Source organism: Lepisosteus oculatus, chromosome 28, assembly GCF_040954835.1.
Source record: "Lepisosteus oculatus isolate fLepOcu1 chromosome 28, fLepOcu1.hap2, whole genome shotgun sequence".
Classification (NCBI taxonomy): domain Eukaryota; kingdom Metazoa; phylum Chordata; class Actinopteri; order Semionotiformes; family Lepisosteidae; genus Lepisosteus; species Lepisosteus oculatus.
Window position 1 is genome coordinate 9271930 of NC_090723.1, and position 20342 is coordinate 9292271.

Genomic DNA, 20342 nt, shown 5'->3' on the forward strand with positions numbered 1-20342 from the left:
AAGCGAAGGAGTCCCTGACCTCCCTCGTACTGCGGCCTATACCGCTATAAAGCTATTTTATTGCACGCACACTCACACGCTGGCTTGGCTCCTCTCCATCACCAGTCCGCCGAGCTTCTCGGTCTCCGCGTTGTTCTTTTTTAACACCTTTACACAGATTTCCTGCCACCCGTACAAGCCCCCAACCCTACAAACTGCACACGTATGCCCGGCTCTCAGCCGTACCCGGCAGAACAAAGAGAGGGGGGGACGCATCATGCAGGACGACTGACCACCTAATTTTGTTTCGTTTGGTTTGGAAACGGGAAACAATGCAACCTGAAAGACTCGCATCCCGTCCTGCACCAAATCGGCCGATAAAGCAAACGAAAGGAGATTTAGCCGGCGCCTAAATGGGCAAAATCGAACATAACGCAGAAAGTTAAGAGTCCGGTACGTCTATTGCTGTACGGCTCCAACAAAAGACTCATGCATAATTTATCAATTTAAAACAGGGCACAAAATGACGAATCCCGGCGCGATACAAATCCGACTGTTATCCTCGCCAAAGTTCAAAGCTCCGATATCCGAGATAAAACTCCAAAATACCACATCGTCAAAACAATCACAGAGCCGAGAGCACACACACACACAAAAACTGTTTTCTCCAACTTTATTGCCAAGTTTGCCGTTATCTGTGAAAGGACAGTACCAAGCGCCCTTATCTCTCTCGCCTCTCGGAGTCCTGCCGACTACAAATAAATCGCTACCGTTCCGCGGCAAAGTTTGAGCAGCGCCAAAACAGGAGCACAAGCAGCATCCAAAAACAAAAAAAAAGCACCGAAAAACGCAGAAATAAATAAGAACGCAGCCTGTCCTGCCGTCGTTTGACAGATTGGAGCTCTTTCTCCGAGTGACCTTTGCGTAGACGAGTAATAACTCACCAGATTAATGATCAATCAGCGGAAGTACTTTTGAATTGCCTCCAAATATATGTGTAAAAATCCCGGCCCGTTATTCCAGGCTTTCAAAGAACCCGCATAATGTCTCCCGTAAGCAAGCGGTCTCCGCGATCCTGGCCTCATCACATTAGTTGTCTATTAGCAGGCAGTTGTTAATAGCAGAGTTAGTGGCTGGGGTGAACACAGCCCGCGAGACAACAAGGCCCTCTCCATCCAAATGCCAAAATAATGCCTGGAATTATGCGCTCACGTGACCCACATACGTCAACATTCGCTCGTTTTAAAGGGAATTCGGAAATGAAACACTTTTTTTTGGGGTGGGGAGCACATTTTTTTTTAAAAAAAAAACCCCAATAGTCGTGATAAACTTTCGGGAGTTCGAACCTTTTCCAGGCTGTCTTGTCTTTTCGCTCTCCTCATAATATTCTACGGCCACACCACTCCCCCTGCCAGACATGTTCCATATAGTCTTGCCATCTCTTTGCAAAGGTGAGTCTTCATTGAGCTTCGGCACTAATCCCGTGTCTCGAGCTGCATATCACGCCGAGCGGGGGAGAAATCCACGCGGGCGAAGCTCTTCTTCAGAAGGAAATCGGCCCAGACATCACCTATTCCTCATCCCCGCGACCTGACACAGGACTTCCACACGCCGGAGTTCAGAAGCAGCGAGAGGGAGGGAACAGCGAGAGACACCAGGTCGCCCGGCTATAATATCAGTGATAACACAGGTTCTGCGCTTCCCACTGGAGAGAACAGAGCGGTGGGCTTGGCTTGTACACCCACGCAGACTCTCCTGCTACTAAAGATCCCGGGATTACAATTAAAACTCCTCAGTTCAAGCTCTCGCGGTTTCCTGCCAGCCGCAACCGAGGGCAAGGGCACCCCATCGCTCACAGGGCTAAAAGTACTCGCTGGACTGACCTACTTCAATATCGGGTCCTGCAGAGCCTAGCTAACTGCCTGGCGCTCTTATTTAACTACAAATCCAGTTCATTCTTTTTTAACTTGTAAAGATTGCAACCGCGGTAATTCAAGAAGGCTTTGGAAAGAGCTTCATTTGGACTTCACAGCAGGGCGAGGGGGGGGGCGGGGGGCGGTGGTGATGTTACTTTCTCGCATGTGAACCTTCTTGGTAAAAAGGCACTCCTGACTCCGTCTCTGACCGGCGAGGAATAACTTTGTACTGAGTGGAGTGCTGATGCTAGCTCCCACTAGGTCCTCCCGGGATCTCTGATCCCCCTGATCCATAGGTACCGCAGAAGGACTTTGATCTTTCAGGCTCGCTTCTCAGCAAACGGACAGTCCTGACAGGGAGCTCCCCCTCCTCCTCCAGCCGGGCCCAGTCAGAGTTAATTTTTAATTGCAAGGGCCCCGGGACGGTAATCTTTAACAGACAGTCAATGCAGGAGAGATGGATACAAAGGTCTGAGGGGAGCCGGGAGGGTCTGGGGTCAGGCTGCCCTCTGCTCCAGGGACAGAAAAGTGCCAACTGGACACAAAACCAGAATTTAAAAAAACCACTGAAACTGCACTTCCAATGTTTCGTTGCATATAATGGCGCTATCTGTGTCCGAGGCGAGTAATCAAGGGCAACACGAGTCATACATTGTTTTTTTTTTCGTTTATTTCTAATCTATCTATATTTATCTTTAACCCCCTAGTTAAATTCTACATGTATATTTATTTATTCCCCGGGGAACTGCAGCGTAGCCAAGAAGTAACAGCAATCCCGAGGAAATATGCAAAACATCGAGAGCTGCCAAACCTAACGCAGTCCCACACAGGGAACAATTTACTCCAGTTATTCTTCACTTTGCGCCTTCCTGTTGGTGATTTATGATAAAATCAATTAAATTATAGCCACTTAGGGTCTTGCGGTCTCTTCCCAGTCTCTTATTCCTCCACGCGCAAACCGCTGGGTCAGAATTTCCATTTTTCGCTGGGGGGGGGTTACCGAAACTGATTCGGGAGGCTCGGGGGGGGGAATTTAATGCAAAGCAATTTTCTGCTAAAACAAGGCGGCCTGGCGACCGGGCGAAGCTCTGTGACAATTTGCTTGCCTGAGGAGACGGAATGCAATTTGTAAAACTTTTCTTTCAACAAAAGTGCGAGGCGAGTCGGAAGTGGGCTGAGTTCAGAGCTGACACTGCCAGACACAAGCGGAGAACCAGCAGCGTGGCGCTCGTCCAAAGTCCTTCTGTACAGTTTCTACGGTATGTGAATCTATTGAGGCACCCTAGGTGTGCACTTATTACTAATGCCAACCCAAATAATAATAATAATAATAATAATAATAATAATAATAATAATAATAATAATAAGGAACAGGTAACGGGTTTATTCCATGCTGAAAAGAAAATAAAGGAAACGACGTTTCGTTCACACCTGAAGAAGGCTCCACAGCCGAAACGTTGTGTTTCCTTTCTTCTCTTTTCAGCCTGGAATAAGCCTTTACCTGTCCCTCTGCAGCCTATGCCTGCTGAAGCAGCTCCCTACTTGAACTATAACAATAAAAATAATAATAGCAGCCTTTGTGTGCGAGCCTGCAAGTGTGGCGGCGTGCACTGCGCTGCTTGCGTTACGCCCCATGAATGGAAATAAACAACAAATCCATCTCCTACACACCTAGAACAGCGTGGCGTTGGGCGAGGCGTTCTGAGGGCCCGTCTGGGCTACCGGCGGCGGCACCGCTTGGGCCAGCGGGTCGCCCTTCGCTGCTCAACCTGCCCCAGAGGTGGGGAGATTTCTGGGGGTCTGTCAGACGCCGTGGATCGGGTTTAGCTCACCCCAGCCTTGCCCAGACACACGGAAGACATGTGGGATTGGTTTGGGAGACTTTCATAGAAAAAGAATCGCCGAACCAAATTGAGAGCAGCTCAGAGTAAACAATACCTCCCAGGGTCATAAATCATGTTCAGATACATCTTCTTTTTTTTACACCTAACCTGCAGATCCGTTCACAGTTCCATTCAGAGCCCCCTAACAAAGCGCCTTCCTCTCCGCGGCTCTCTCGACACAGGCCAAACTTTCAGAAGAGGGAAAAGTTGTTGAGTTTTTGTTTTCAGTAGTTGTCGCGGTTTTTAAAGCTTTACAAGCTCAGGAGGAAAGGAGGTAATGCAGAGGCAGAAAGAGAGAGAGAGAGGGGGGAGAAAATGAGGCAGAGAAAGAGAGGGAGAAGCTGACAGAAAGGAGAGACAGACAGGGGGAAGACGGGCCTCCTTTCTCCTCCGGTTACCTATTTGAAGGCATCTATCTTAATCTGTTGGAAGACAAAAAGTCTGCTATAGTCCGCGCAGACCTAAGGTTGCGCCTTTGCATAGGTCACACAACGGGTAATTAATTATATCTCACGGCGCTGGAATTCGTACGAGGGGAAGCGGCCTGGAGACCAGGCAGCCAGTACGAGCTGGAAAACCTTACCTGCCTCCCGACAGACCACCGAGAGTCCCGAGCGAGGCTGGCGGAGCATCAGTCAGAACTGCTGCAGCCGCCGGATTTCCGAGCCGGACCTACTGCGTGGATCGTGCCGCCGTGTGAACTGAATAGACGAGGCAGCCCGTCTCCCCCGACCCGTCCGGCTCCTCCTCACTGGACTACAGGACGGCCCACGACGCACCCGACCCCGGCCCGACCTGGCGACACCGCGCTGTTTGTTCCCGATGTAGGTGTGGGTGCGCCACACTCCTCCACTTTAAAGCACCGGACCCCTGGATCTCTCTCCTCCACCCCACCCCCTCCTCTTCTCCGCTGCCCTTGTGCTTGTGGAGGGTGTGAGGTCTGGCAGGGAGGACTGGCAGAGGAGGCTTTGGGTCCCACAGTCCAATGAGGATGTGGCGAGATCCGGGAGCGCACGCGGACGCCCGGGCCAGATGGGCTCGTGCGACCCCGCGAGCCTCAGCGCGCTTCATTCCGACACTCGCGGTTCGTCGTTAACGCTCAACGCGACGCAATTCGTACAGTGAACTGAAGAAGACAAAGAGTGTTAAAAGTGTAAGTCGTCTGTCGCTGAACAGGACCTCTCTGCGGGCGCAAATAATGCGTTCATTGCATTTGGTAAAATTATTCTTTGTTAGCTGGTGTTCTCCATGCAAACGTAACACTAACACTACTACTAATACTATGCATGGGACAGTTAATAGGTCTAATAAGCCAACGCCGGTTATTTCGGACCCTTCTGTGTCTCACGCTCTTCAGTGTCACCTTTACTGTGGAGTTAAGAGGCTCCAGAGAAGGACTGGTCTTTCTCCCCGTGCTTTTGTTCAATTTTCTGCCGGAGAAAAACCGCGTTTTCTGCCTCCTCGGCACTTTGGAGAGCCGAACAGCCTCTCGGTTTCACGCGCGCGGTTTCGCCCGGAGTGGAGCACGGGCCACGAGCAGCCACGCGGACCGGTCTGAGTTAGCAGGAGGCTCGATATTGATTTATTCCCAAACGTGTAATCACCTCGACATCAGAAAGCCGGGAAGTAACTCTACGGACTAAACATCTGGATAGTAATAATAATAATAATAATAATAATAATAATAATAATAATAATAATAATAAAATAATAGAGAGTGAAGTACTGCCATTAATTTATCAGCGAATTTACGATATTTAGTGTTTTCACAAGTATTCAGTGACATATCGGCTATTTGCCTTCTAAAAAACCGTGAAATAAAGGTTTCTCATTGAATTCGTTTTCTGTTCTTTGTGGTCGATCTGTTCAGACGCCCTAACTGGGGAAGAGAAGCGGATTTCAGGGGCACTAAGCTCGAGTCTCTACAGCGTCGCCACGTTATTTTAGCTCAGACAAATGTGTATTTAATTTATAGGACGAGCCAACGGGAGCGCTGTCTTTACAATCCCTCATCCTCTCCTGTTATAACTAACCGCGTTCCTCTCTGTAAAACGGGATTTCTCGGAACAGCAGCCTATAATGAATGTATTATCAGGATTTTCGATTTTGAAAAAAAAGAAGAAGCTTGGATTCGATTTTCGGTTCCGCGTGTTGTGTTATAAATCATGGTTTCATTAAATGAGCTTCTCGTTAAGATGGTGACATTATAATTTCTACCCACACATATATTCGTATTCTGCATTGATGTTTTAATTGTTGAATTTGACGTTTGGGTGCTACCGGCTGTGAGGAAGGTCGGGCTTTGTCCTGCCTAGTCAGTCGTCTGTTTTGTTTTTTATTGGAATACAGAAAAATCAGAAATATCCTGTATATATATATTTACACGACGCTCGCACGAGAGAGAAACAAAACGCGAATTAGTCGCAGGCGAACGAAAGTCTCTGTAATTAAAAAGCAGCTTCAGTCAAAAAAGAGACCATTGTTTACGGGAGCTCGGAAGGAGCTTTCTCTGAACTAAACGAGAAACAAAACACGATTAAATCCTCCGACTTTGCGTGTGTTTGATTTTCTCTATTTTTTTGTTTGTGTTTGTTTTCAGACTTCAGTCTGAAAACGACACGGAAAACGACAAAGCAATGTGACTAGAAGCACAACAGAAAAGGAGCTTCGGTTTCTCCTTCTTAGTTGTCTCTGACCCAGCAGCGGTGTCTGTGTGTGAAATCGAGACGGATTAAATATGGCTGCTGGAGAAGCTGTCCTGTTCGGGGCTCAGTGCTTCCCTCCGTCTTCGATTGCCAGGGACTCTTCTAAACGACAAGGAACAGAGCCCAGCACGCCAGAGCAGAATGAGCGAATAAATTCGCGAATAAATTCGCGAGCAAAACGAATAAACAGCTACTAGGTCCTCCTGCAACGCAACAAGGCATTCTGCAGGAGAGCGTTTTAGACCTGCATGCGGGGTGGCCGGCTAGTTTAGGGATTCAGAAATAATCGGAGGACTCTAAATTCAACGTCAGTTTCCACTAAGGCCATTGTCAACAGAAAAAAAAAACCCACCAACAACAACAGAAAATATCACTCTCCCCGTTTCTCGGTGTTGTAACCCTTCTTTTCCGCGTCTTTCACCGCGCTGATGGTCTCGCACTGCCAGTTTGGTGATGCAAACACAGAAAGAAAGACAGCATATACAACTGTGGTCTAACTACTGGTTAGTAAGGACAAATATGACATATCCCCGATTCACGTGAAGTTGGGAAACGAAAATGTATTCCAAAAGAGCATGCATATTTCCCCAGAATTATCATCTTAAGTCTTCTGTTCTGACAACATTCTCTCGTTTAACCCCTTCCTTTCCTCTCAAACGAGCGAGGATATTGTTTTTGACAAAGAGCCCCGCAATACTCACTATTATGAGAATACACATTCTGCCACTCGCTGCTACGTGCATCAATATTTGATGAAAGTCACGGAGTTGTTCCTGTTTTTCTACACAGGGGAATGGACCGCTTCGAGCGCCGGTTGTCCGGGACCCCTTGTCTGACACCCAGGCTCAACTAACCGAAGAGGGGTCCGAAGAAAGAGCGGTTAGCGTAGCCAGCCTCCCTCTGCAACCAATACCCAACTTCAAGGACAACCTAAAGGAAGCCAATTAAAGCTAACACAGCTTCTGCGTCTTTGCTGGGACTATTTCATTTATGAACTTATTTAATATTTAATTGAGCAGGATTATTTAAGTTCCCTTGTCTCGCATGATGTGAATTTCGTTTGGTCTGTATTTGATGTGAATATGGCTGTTTCCACTGGCTCGTTTGAACGCTAAGACTCTATAATAAAGTTTTTTTTTTAATTATTTTTAAAAGAAGACTATCGACGTCTGAGGTGTTTCTTTTATCGTTCCTTGTACCCTGCCGAACCGTTGGGACTTCTCCCTTCTCCGCGTTTGCTGTCCACAGGACCCGAAAGAGCACATTTCGGTTTCGGTGTTTAAGCACCCACCACACACAAGAAGTGCGCGGAGATCCACAGACCACAAGACGCACTCACACACATAGCTCGCGTATCTGGGCTCCATTCCTCTCTAGAAAGTCATTTCTACGCAAAGCAAAACAAACAGAAAATGGCTCAAGTACGTGTGCGGGCGAATGAATGTGTGTGTGGGTTGGAAATGCTCTCCAAACCTGAACCTCCCCAAGAATTAGGCTCTCGCAATGAACTATAGCACCACACACATTTTCACGTGCATTGTTGTCAAAACAAATTCCCTTGGAAAGAAAAAAAACACACACAAAACAAAATCGACAGTGGAAATGTAAATGCCCCGATTCGCAGATCCCGGTATCTAAAAAACGAGATTATTAGGTTCTATTTTGCCTTCAGTTCGTTCTGGTTAAACAATTGAATTCTGAGCCTATGAAGACCTCCTCCTTTAGGGCTGTATTCCAATGAGACTGATTTTTGCCCTAACGAAAAACCTGAGAAAGCTCGGCTTTAATTGGAGAATGGATGCTATCCTGCTGAACCCCGAGCTATACTTTCCGGATTAGACCCCGTTCTTTACGAGATTTGTATGCCAACGAGGCGTTCCCGATTTGCCAAATTTAAACAAATCTTTCCTTAATTGGTAATCGCAGCCGCTGTAACTCAAGACCCCGAGCTACAGAGCCTTCGCGTTAGCGGCTGATCTATTACTGTAAATCGTCGACAATAATCAACTGCATCCGAGTGAGAGAGAGAGAGAGAGAGCTACAGACTACAGCGGCCAAGCCGGCGACGAGGCTGATCGCGGAAGCTCTTCCTCATTCCCAAGTATCATCACTCGAACATCATTTTCCCTGAGAAATGATTTATCGAGGACACGGCCATAAACAACACAACTCTCTCACAAACACACAATGGCAGCCGCGGTACCGCCGACATACATATCGCTATAAATCAAGAGGAGAGAGGGAGGGAAGGAGCAGAGGGAGAGGGGGAGACAGCGAGGAGAAGAATCTGGTCCCAAAAATATAGATAATATTCCAAATCATATAAAGCAATGGGATGCAGAGACTCTTTTGGCAAGATCCCTGCTTACAAAAATGAGTAAGACACAAACACACGACAGCGATGGAAGATCAGACGGCTATTTTGTCACATTTACAACAATAACACAAACAACAAATAATTCATTTACATGGACACACCGAGAACTTCACAGCAGGCGCTGCAGGCTGTAGCCATCCCCCTGTTCATGATACTTACAATATCTTAGCTCACGGTGTGACTCTGCCTTCCAAATTTGTTTTATTGCAGCCTCCGTGTGTGTCTCTCCCTCTCTTTTTTTTCTCGGCTATAGGCTTGTTTTTAAAAGGACAGTTGAATTTCACGTCAGACACAGGGAGACCATGTCTGAGATTTTCCTGACGAATACATATCTATTCTGCAACCTCTGCATTAATTATTTAATGAATCACGTGACCGGGAGGGGGGATGGGGGTCTCCTTCCATGCTCGCTCGCGGGACCACTCTGACCCAGCGCTGCTTCAGCTCTGCACTTCCACAATATCCCCCCCCCCAAAAAAAAAAAACACGGAAATAATAAAAAAAACGAGCACAGCGCGTTTGCATTCGTACAAAAAATGAAATTAAAGACTTTTTGTGTCGGTACCCAAAAAAAAAGGGACCATGGTAAGTGATTATCATAGACGAAATGACACTAAATGAGGAACATTTCGAAGCCATTCCACTGTCTTGTGCATTTTCTTTTTCTTTCCTTCCTAAATGATTGTGTTCTCTCACCTCCACCTCCACTGAAAGAGCCAGTCGTCGTTTTTTTTATCGACGCCGTTGCAATATTATACAACGAGTAAGTCAGTAGCAGAATAAATGCATATTTCAAGTCTGAAGTCTTACGATAGAGCTATGGCTGGGAGTAGTAGTTTAGTTTTTCTTTTCTCCTACAAAGGTGGTGTCTATTGTGATTTTAAATATCGAAATGATCAATTTCATGGTACTCAGGGCGCAGCCCTAAACAAATTTAATTAGAATTGCTTCGTCCTGAAGTCAAATTATGTTATAATAATAATAATAATAATAATAATAATAATAATAATAATAATAATAATAATAATAATAATAATAATTTTATCATTCATTTATTTCTAATACCTGAATTAGAAGTAGAAATAACATTTTTTTTTTGTTTAAAAATTTATCCGTGAACGGTGTAGTGCTGCACAGGTAGGATCGCTGGGCGCAATAACAAGGGAGAGGAGCTCAGCGAAATTCTGCAGGCAGCTCGTTTAGGACAATGCGCTGGGTTCTGGTTCCTAGAACTCCGAACAATAGGACTGGACGGCGGTGGACGGACAGGCCTGTCTTTCTGGACGAATCTCAAGGTCACGCGAAAGCGCTATGCGGTCTGGTTTCAGACTAAAAACCGCTCGGGCACACAGGAAAAAAATAAATAAACGGGCAAAAACGACTTGAAGTTTAAAACACAGAAGATGCACAGTTAAAAAGTAGCCTGTATCAACAGCAATTAGAACAAAAGTCAACAGCAGGAGGAAAAGCAGCTTTTCTTGCCCGGAGACCACTTAGATGTCTCGTGCCCTTACTGTCATCCTCTGTGCTAACAAAGCGCCGTCTGTAGGAGCAGAGAATTCATTCACAGCCGGGCAGCAGCAATCCACAGCATATTAACGCGGGGGCTACACAACTACACTGCCGACCTTACTTTTCCCTTCGCCAGACCTTATCAACGAAAATAAAAAGGCGAAATTCAAACGATCATTAAAAAGGTAAAAAAAAAAATTCGGAGGTGTTTAATTTTTCCGTTTTGTAAATATGAGGAAAATAAAAATTAACACTGTAACTACTGTTATAATAATAATAATAATAATAATAATAATAATAATAATAATAATAATAATAATATTCGTGTAATAAAAATAGTAGTAGTAGTAAACGATTCCGTATAGTGTAGTTGAAATAAACAAACACGGTTTATTTCTCTGGGAGAATAAAGGTTGTTTTACGAGAAATCCGAAACAACGTGCACCGATAAATCCAGGGAAAAAAAAAAGCTTGTGACGAACGAAAATCCCTTCAAAATCAAATGAACATCTACCATGTATTTTATTAACATTGAGGATGGATTCATAAGCGCGGAGGTTCACGCAAAACCCGAGGAAAAAATCGAAATGCTCTAAAAAACAGAGATCGAATCGAATATGAGTCTTCGCAATACCGAAGAAAAAAAAAACATTCAGTGTTTGCCATTTGTAATAATAATAATAATAATAATAATAATAATAATAATAATAATAATAATAATAATAATAATAATTAGTTTGACTGAAGACTGAATACCAGAGATTCTAAAAATATCCAGCCCAGGTAAGGGTGAAGCCTATATAAACATTGCCTTTACAAAAGGGTAGGTTTATATAGAGGGAAGAAGATTGATTTACGAACCCGCGCGACCACGCTTTTACTGGGGGTCATAAATCTGACAGAGCAGGCGCTGTGCCGCGGATCCTTTCTCAAGTAATGCCTATCAGCGGGTTATTCCTGAGAGAAATACCCTCCCAGATACCAGCCGCCTCTGCCCCAAAATCTTCTTCCTCCTCAGCGCGCGTACTTACGATTTCTTCTGGAAGCGCCGTGACGACAAAAGAACAAATATTTAGAAAGAATCGTTACAAACCGCCCCCCAATAAAAAATAAATAAATAAATAAATAAATAAATCGGATCCGTCCTTGACATTAGCCATAACTCATCGTGGCCAAAATGTTACTCGACAAATTTTTAATGTTCAATGATTTTGCTACCCGCGCAAACGCGAAACCCAAACCGGCTGATCCCCGCGCTACCTCGGCCTCCTGCGCCCGGCTCTGCCGCTCAGCAGGTGAAAATCGACGGGGTTCACAGCACCAACGAATCCACAATACCCCCCATTCAATCGAAGCACGTTTGTTCGCTAATTCGCTTGTACCGATGACTATTATTTTTTTTAAAATCACTCGTTTTATTATATGCAGGGAAAACCAGAATACACAAGGTCGTTTTTAACCGTCAGGGAGACAGAGCGAAATGCAACGAAATTTTCGCTCGGGCGAACATTTCGACCGGACAGCCTCGCTAATTTTCTTTCACATGCCAAAAGCCCTTTTAACGACCCAGAGTTGCACAGACTACCAGCGCTAGATTTAATTCCCTAATTGGAGGGGGAAAAGGAAGCAAAGATTTCTATTTATTTATATCCGGGCCCGAGACTTCAGAGGTATACCGTGTGTACAATATATACATTATCGCCCTGCTGAACAGACCCAGCGCCCTGTCTCTTTGGTATAATTATTAAACTGAAAAGAAAAGCGTGCACTGACGGGTTCGGAGGGGGGTAGTAAGAGGAGCTCTTTGTTGTTGTTTTTTTCTTTCACCGTGTCTTCTTCATTTCTTTAAAAAAAAATTAACACACGAAGAACGGGGCTAGGCAATATATCTATATGACTGTGCCTCTGACCTCCGCTCTCCGGCTTTTCAGAACAATAATTCAGCAAAACGTGGAGCCTATTTGTTTTGCAATTAGCGCGGGGGCCGCGAAACCGCGGGCACCTCGCGACGGTAGGCGCCTAGGTTGCGTCTTCAAGGGTGCGGGAGAGCGACCCACCGCGAGACACAATGGAAGGCGTGGGCAAAACCCACCGATTAATCCTCGTGTCCTTAACCGGGTTGCGCATGCAGGGCACCACGCAGGGGCTGAGCCGAGCAACCACAACACGCAGGACCCTGTAGGCCTACTGCAAGAGTTCGAGAAAAGGCGCACTACCGCGGTTCTCAGCGTATATCTATATATATATCGTCTACCCACTGGGACTGGCTGGAGTTCGTTCTTTAACCCAGGTACTGCCCGTGCGGCGTGCTGGGACGTTACATTTCTTTCCGGGAGAGGAAGGGCAGCGCAGCTCTCTAGAGCTGGTATCGGCCTTAACTCGCCCCAGATGAGCGGCGGTGATTGCAGAACCGCTGGTGGTCAGCAAGTGTTACTGTAAAAAGCATGTGTTTGCCAAACATACCAGTGAACCAGACAGTCGCCCGCCCGGGCCCTGGAAGCTACACGAGTGTCCAGCGCGGAGAGATAGAAGCGTGCCCCGGGGTTACACGGCCCTGGCTGCGGTGTTATGAGTAACTGGGTCCTGGTTTATGTACAAAATGTTACACAGAGCGGTGTCCAGTCCAGGAGAGGTCAAGGGTTTCAGAGGTCAGACTGTGACTTCAGAACGCAGCTAATCGCTTAGAAAACGTGGCCCCTGGATGAACCCGACCCGGCCATTCTGCTGTCCGTTCCACACATCGATTTTTTTTCTCTCTTCACCACTCTTCCTTGTGTCTGTACCATTTGTTCCCCTTAACTTTTACCCTAAACCACAGCACGCAAGAAGCACAGCGCGTCACTTTGATTCGCCAGCCTTGTGAAACCAAACAGAGATTGATCTTTGTGGCGCAAACGGCGGCGGGTGATTGAAGGCAAAGTGTCTAACAAATAAAACACACACACACACACAAATATAATCCTACACACGAAGTATTAAACATAACAGGGTGGAGTTGTTTCAAACCGTTTGTCTCACCAAAAGCTCGTTCAGCTTACTTAGGAATCATTCTACCATATAACACATAGAAAGAGCTGGCTTTCCAATTTGAAGCATTTAAGTGGAGAATCGAATCATAAACTACCATTGAATCTGTACAAGGCAGGGGTCACAATATCGACATTTTAAGACAACAGCGAGACGCCAACGCGGAGAATTTTCCTGCTGAGGCCGACCGATGCTTCCAAGGTCTGCCCCAAAATTCCCACCAAAATCTTTATAAAAAAAGATGACAGAATTCAGAGAAGTCATCTTCTGGATTGCCGTCCACAGTTTAACCTCAAACCCCCCCCCCCCCTCCACACCCCACACACACCCTTAAGCCATTCAAGATACACAACAGCCCAGCTACAGAAGTCTGATTTCAAAGCCAACACCATAAAACCTGTTTCCTTTCCTTCGCCAAATGTTGCTACCAACGCCGTGCTGTGAAATCGCAGCGCAATAAAGCAATAAAACCCAAGAAATAAAATCAACAGAGCCCTTACCTTTGGCGCTCTCATCCGCTCTCCGCTGAAGTCTTCGGCTAATGTCTTCATTTTCGCAGGATATTCTCTTAAAACACTAAAATCAAAAAATAAAGTTTGCTGGAGGCCCGAGTTTGTTGAGGAGCGGAGAAAAAAATGCCACAACAAAGCCAGGAGGATCTTCACGTGTCTTCCAAAGCCCTTTTTTTCTCTCTTCTCCCAGCAGAAGGTCTGTCCAGATTTGCCGCTGAATAACAATAGAAGAGAAGGAGTATTTAAAGAAAAGAAGTGATTAATGATTTTCTGTATAATTCTCGCATTTTTCTTGAGCTCTGTCTACAAATAATGGCTGTGAACTTTGGGTCCTATAGAAACCTATTCGCCCCATTCAAACGGACAGGCCAGAAGCTTTGATTCGGGAGGTTAGAATAGAATTCCTAGGTGCATATTGTATTTGACGCCACACACAAAACCATTTATTTCACAAGTTGTGGTGGTTTGTGCCTTTTGTGAGGCGGTTTGGGGGCACACGCAGATGTACCTCCACATACTGACGTGCTGAGTCACCCCGATCGTCTTAAAAGTGACCCGGTATGGAATAGAAAATGGGCTACAGCAGACAGTTCACAATGTCCCAAGGTATATTCAAAAAAAAAAAAAATTTAATGTGTTCATTCACTCGCTCTCCCCCACATTTAAACGATAAAGGAGGTAACGACGGTTACCAGCCTCTGAAAATATTCATATCAAAATGCAATTTCCCACCGGCATTTAAAAGCACGTAAACCCCAGCTTGGCGGTTAATGCATTCTTAAATCGGGTGTGAATTTATGATGCTGTTAAGATTTTTATTCCTTTGTGCACTGGTTTCATGCACTAAAAAAGGAGCTCCCTATTTCAGATACCACGGCCCCGCTGTAATGGAGAATCCGTGCTTTTTCTTGGGGGGGTGGGGGGTTGGGGGGGCATTCTTTCAGAGCAATTTAAGGTTGCATTCTTGTTTAAAGTTATAAACCGCAAATGGAATGTTATTTTGTTCTGCTCTATATTTTCGATACTTGCTCTAAGAAACGAAAATGAGAATTAATACAGGAGCTGCGCCTTACAAAAGAAGCCATTCGTCTTCCTGATTATCTATTTGGTTGTCAGAGTTTGAGATATTGCATCGGCCTGTTCCTTTGTAATATCAAAAATACACACCGAACCTGCAAACACCGAGAAACAGCTGTGCAGAAATTACTCTCATTAATGCATTAACTGCCTCTGAGCAAGGAAACTATTAAAGTTCGAAAATTGGGGCTCCCAATTACAATACCTGCACGACACTGCCAACCAGCAGAAGCGAGGAGCGTTAAATAAAAAGGCAGAGGGAACTGAAACAGCAAGACTGTGATTTAAAACGAGATTACAAGACGTAATGTACCAGTATTACTCTTGTCCATAAGATATAAATCATGATACAGCAACCCAGCGGTATTTAAGACAGGTATACACTAACAGCAAACGAATTTTGTTATGGGAAAAAAAATCGCACTTGTATAATAAATTACTTGGCATTAACACAGGAACCTTCAGAATAACTGTATTTCAATCACATTCGGTTTAGTGACCAGCGACAGAGAAAGGGGGGAAGAAAAGTCACACGTGCAGGAGATACATTTTTTCCTTCTTTTTTTCTTTTTTCTTTTATTTTATTCTATTACTATTTACAAATATTAAGGTAGATACACGGAGAACAAGAGAGAGAAAAATAACGATCTACTAAAAAAAAACAACAAAACATTATTTAACATGTCAGCGCCAGGACTATACCCTTTGGAATGTAACGGGATTTATAATAATAATAATAATAATAATAATAATAATAATAATAATAATAATAATAATAATAATAATAATAATAATAACACAAAAATGCCCGATGTGTCGGAGAACAGAAGAAACAAAGAGAAGAGAGAGGCGGGTGCCAAGGAAAGGAAAAAACTATTTTTTGGGAAAAACAAATCTGCTTTAGATTATATCACACGGACTGTTCTTTATAATCCTGGGCAACATGTGCACTCAAATTACAACAGACTTAACATGTAACGAATTAAGTACTAATTCCCGATACTTGCAAGGCAAGGCGAATAAACATAACGATAGAACGTTTCATTTTATCATTCATAAAACAAGACAAAATGAACAACAAATTCACAACTGAGGTAATAAAAAAAACACTGTCTGGAGCTATATAGTGCTGTTTATAGTTGCATTGCCCGTAACGACATTTGGCTTAAGTTAACCTAAGAATCTTCGTTTTCATATTTGGGTCAAAGGACGCATTTTTTTTCCTCTCCTTTGCGTTTCTTTGCTGTGGCCGTGTCTTTACGTACACTCCGTGGTTCATATAGGAAAACGTAAAAGCACAACCATGTCTCTACGTAATCAGCTACAAAAAGGGGGTCTCCACATCTGCCTTCAAATCGCGTCGTATGGTTGAAGCTACAAAGGGGAGGAAAATACCCCCTTAAAACAAATCCTTCACCAACTACTTCTCCTATTGTGAGCGAAGCCGGCTTCATTTTAGTTTTGTTTTTCTTGTTCTAAGTAGGAGAGGAGAGGAGAGGGTAAAAAAAAACCGGCTCTTCTTGACGAAACGGGGGCTCATTTATTAAAGCGAACGTTGGATGTCGAGGTATTAGCAGGCATACGGTTCGTCCTTTGTACCGCAGAGTAAACATGACAAATGGGGCTGAGTTTGGCATGATTAAGGATGAAACAGGGATCCATCTTCACCAAACCTGAAAACCACTATCTGCAGCCTTCTGTTGTAATGCAGGGCGAGCGAGTAAGAGAAGAGGGGAAGAGGAAGGCAAAAATGCAGGGGACTGGGGGCAGCAGAAACACATATCTGTGCTTTAATTTTTGGGAATGGAGTCTCGCCCCCCTTTTAATGTATAAATAAAGAGTCCCTTTCGTCTGTTCTTTTCTCCTTTTTCCCCGACGTGATATTCCCTTCAATGCAGGAAAGTGAGCATTTCCAAACCCCTTGAAAGAGAGCAGCGAGCTATAGGCTCGGCTGTGCATTGCCGCGGTTCTGAGAACTTCCCAAAGCCTGGCTAGAAGCAGAGTTAGTGGCGGAGGAGTTCGATGACCTAATTTTGGTGTTAGGAAGCTTGTGGTCTTTTTTCCACTTCATCCGCCGGTTCTGGAACCAGATTTTGATCTGGCGCTCGGACAGGCACAGGGTATGAGCGATCTCAACCCTGCGCCTCCGGGTGAGGTAGCGGTTGTAGTGAAACTCCTTCTCGAGCTCCAGCACTTGCTGCCTGGTGTAGGCTGTGCGCGAGCGTTTGGGCTCCCCCCCTGCGTAATTCGGGCTCACTGTATGGAGAAGCACAGAGATAAAAATGCATCTGTTTATTGATTTGATAAACGTGCGCAATCTCACACAAAACACCCCAGCATGTATGACCCGTTCTGAACCCCAAGAATACAAAAAAAAGAGCCCTGCTTCCATAACTGCGATACATAATCCAGAAATGTATTTAGTAATACACACGTATGCCACTGATTCTACCAGGCAAAACAAAGAGAAAGCTTTTTGTTTTCAGGGGGAAAAAAAAAATCAGGCTTCATCAAAGATTTGACATGAATTGCTCCGAAACCACGGTGAAGTAAAATTTCAAATCCTACTTCAACTTTAAACAACAGTGCGGAGTCGCTATGGGACAGGGAGGCAGATGGGAAGACTCACGCTTGGGATAGCCTCGCAATCTCCAGTGACAGTGCAAAAACTAACAGTCGCTTTCTTAAATTGGACATAAAGCTTTCGACGGTATCACCACAAGCAGAAATGAGAAGCATGCACGTGGTCCATACACAAAAAGCAAAATCCATATATATATATTTTTTTTTACTTTCCATTGAGATCAATAAACTTTGCCTTAACAGTAGGAAAGTGACAGACGAAGCCACACGTTTATACATCCAAACACTTAAATTCGAATTACCAAAACATAAAACTTAACTTATGGGTTACAAGAGTCATAAAAAAAACCCTTCCCTGAAAGAAATTAGATGGGGAAGGTTGCTTTAGACTTCAAAGGTGCCTGGTCAAGGAGTGCAATAAAAATTTATGGAGGATGTAATTATACTGCCGTGCAAACAGCCGATCGTAAATCTCAACCAAAGGCTACTTCACAAGTAGAGCAGGAGATTTAACGCCGGACATGTAGCTTTTCCACCCTAGTTAGAATAAACGCGTTGGAGACGAGGGGTAGAAGTTAGCGGCACTTACCGATGTTTACGTGGACTTTCTTCATCCAGGGATAAACCACTGGTTCCTTGCCTGAGCTGGACGAAGAGGCGCTTTGGTTAACGGAGTTTTGTCCGGAGACGGGCGGAGGGCTCGGGGTGACGGAGTCGCAGTGGTGATTGGGCTCCGGGAGATGGCTCGGGACTCCGGCTTGGGGGAGGACGTGACCCCGCGGGGACACAACGACGGCGGGTTGCCCGGGACCCTGGCAGGAGGCGTAAGGCGGGTCGCTGCAGCCCGACCGCTGGTGGTACATCGGCTCATGCTGGAAGGAAGACTCTCGCCTCTGGGCGCTGTAGTAATCCGGAGAGTGGCTGGGTAGGTAGTCATTCTGTGAATATTCCTCGCAGGGTGGAAACTTCGGATCCACATAGTTGGAGTTGATCAAAAAGGAACTCATGGCCATTAATTTCTTTGAATTGCACACAAAAATATACTAAAATTTATTTCTATCCCTTTACTCGTTTTCCTGTTTCGTAAAACCCTCCTACTTTCTGTCAAACGAACAAAGTTAAGAATCCATGTGACGCCACCAGCCAATGGCGTGGACCCGTACGATTCCCGGATAAGGAAATAGGATTAGGCAGAGCGTACCCCAAACATCATCTCTGCATAGTTTGTGATCTTAATATCGCCTACTTTTTTTTTTTTAATCTGTTGGCACGCGCGGCGTGAGCGGGCGCGGGGTGGATCACAACAACAAGGCGCAGTAAAAAAAAAACATAAAGAAAAAGAGAGAGAATTCCTCTTGAAAGAGCTCCAGTTGAAGTGACGGTGTGTGAGGTCCGCTCGGGCGAGCCAGTCCAGTATCTTCCCTTAAATGTTTAAACCAAACGGGGGGGATGGCAGAAGAGGGGGAGGCGGGAGCGGGCTACTTATCGGTCCCCGGTCACGAAATTTTAATTTGGATAGATTCTGGCTCGTGCTCACGAAAATAAATTCGACACAAAGCGATGCGGCGGAGTTGTATTGGGCAGGCTTTAAACGTAGTCACTAATGGCGATGATAGAAAGGTCTGGGGTGTGCAGCGCACAGCCAGAGCCTGTCAGAGATTAATCAGGGCTTGTTTCGGATCGATAGAAAATTCATCAACTAATTCGGGATACCGAGTCTCCTAAATCACCGTTAGACCTGGGCATGAAAGAGACCCTGTGGGCGAGACTCTGCAGAGAATGCGTTAATCGCACCCCTTGCATAGAAATGGCTTCAGGTTGATTCCTATGTAGAAATACCCAACTCTTCTTGTTTTAAAAATCAGCGAAATTTCGGTTCTGTAGCTCAAATGTAGCTTTGGTAAGGGAAAAAAATGGAAAAAACACAAAAATGTGAAAAACCGTTTTAGGTATCGCAGGGAGGAGTGCTCGTTCATGCCCTGTTCAATTTTTCGTAAAACTGGCGGCGTAAAACGACACCGTGAACGTCTCCGTGTCACAAAAATACAAGCTGTACGACGCGCCTCCACGTTACTGGAGGTGTAGGTCTACGAATTAATGATCACCCCCCCCTCCTCCTCCTCCCCCAACTTCATATGGCATCGCCGAGTTTTTTTTTTAACGTGGAGGAATCGGCTTTTTAATAAAACAAAATAAGAGGAAAAAGCGAAACACTCAGAAGTCCAAGGCGTTTCACTGACTCTAAAAAACAACAGCTCCCGGCAAATGTTCTTTTTTATTCGTTTACAACAAAAAGGCTACGGATATCGATAAAACACAAATAAAATCACGTTTAAAAATGGCATCCTTGGGTCTTCGGTCTCTGCATCGCAGCGTTTATATCAACTACATACTCCCCTAGATACGAATTTGTGACCGAGTGTCTGTTCACACAAATTCGGATCTACAGGGTATATATAGATGACAGGTAATTGCACCGGCCCCGAGCCCGAACTCCTCTTCACCATCGATAAAGAATCACGAACCCGGATATTTCCACCTTCCTCTGCTCCAGGGAGAGCTTTCCGCAGACCTCCGCTCACTAAGAAGCTATGTTTCGTTTTAAAAATATTGCAATGAAATCGGCACCGAATGTAAAAATATAATAGCAACAGTAATAAATCTTCGAATTGATGTGAGCAATTTAAGTTGACTCTGCGCAAGTGAGTGACGCGATTAAGTTAAAATTAAATGTTTAGATCTTCTTATTGCCCGTACAGAAACAGCGTTTT

General features: G+C 45.0%; 2 protein-coding genes across 8 annotated transcripts in view; both read right to left on the minus strand.

Annotated features, from left to right (window-relative positions):
* hoxb3a (homeobox B3a) overlaps window positions 1-20342 on the minus strand; it is a 59196-nt gene that overhangs the window by 11057 nt on the left and 27797 nt on the right. For 4 of the 7 annotated variants that reach the window (XM_069185722.1, XM_015362321.2, XM_015362322.2 and 1 more), the window contains exon 2: window positions 13900-14125. The gene's annotated coding sequence lies outside the window, so the exon portion shown is untranslated. Of the gene's footprint in view, window positions 1-923; window positions 2844-4361; window positions 4445-9019; window positions 9314-13899; window positions 14126-20342 lie in introns of those variants that run through there. The other 3 variants (XM_015362326.2, XM_015362327.2, XM_015362325.2) reach the window with 3 other exon arrangements.
* Window positions 15253-19940, minus strand: hoxb4a (homeobox B4a). The gene is made up of 2 exons (XM_006638355.3): window positions 18161-19940; window positions 15253-17244 (listed from the first exon to the last, which is right to left on the minus strand). Exons 1-2 carry the CDS (start codon window positions 18582-18584, stop codon window positions 16928-16930), a joined length of 741 nt encoding a protein of 246 aa, XP_006638418.1. The 5' UTR covers window positions 18585-19940; the 3' UTR covers window positions 15253-16927.

Coding starts and splice junctions, on each gene's coding strand:
- hoxb4a (XM_006638355.3), bottom strand. CDS start 18,584: ATGGCCATGAGTTCCTTTTTGATCAACTCCAACTATGTGGATCCGAAG. Junction 17,245..18,160: donor GAAAGTCCACGTAAACATCG/GTAAGTGCCGCT, acceptor TTCTCCATACAG/TGAGCCCGAATTACGCAGGG.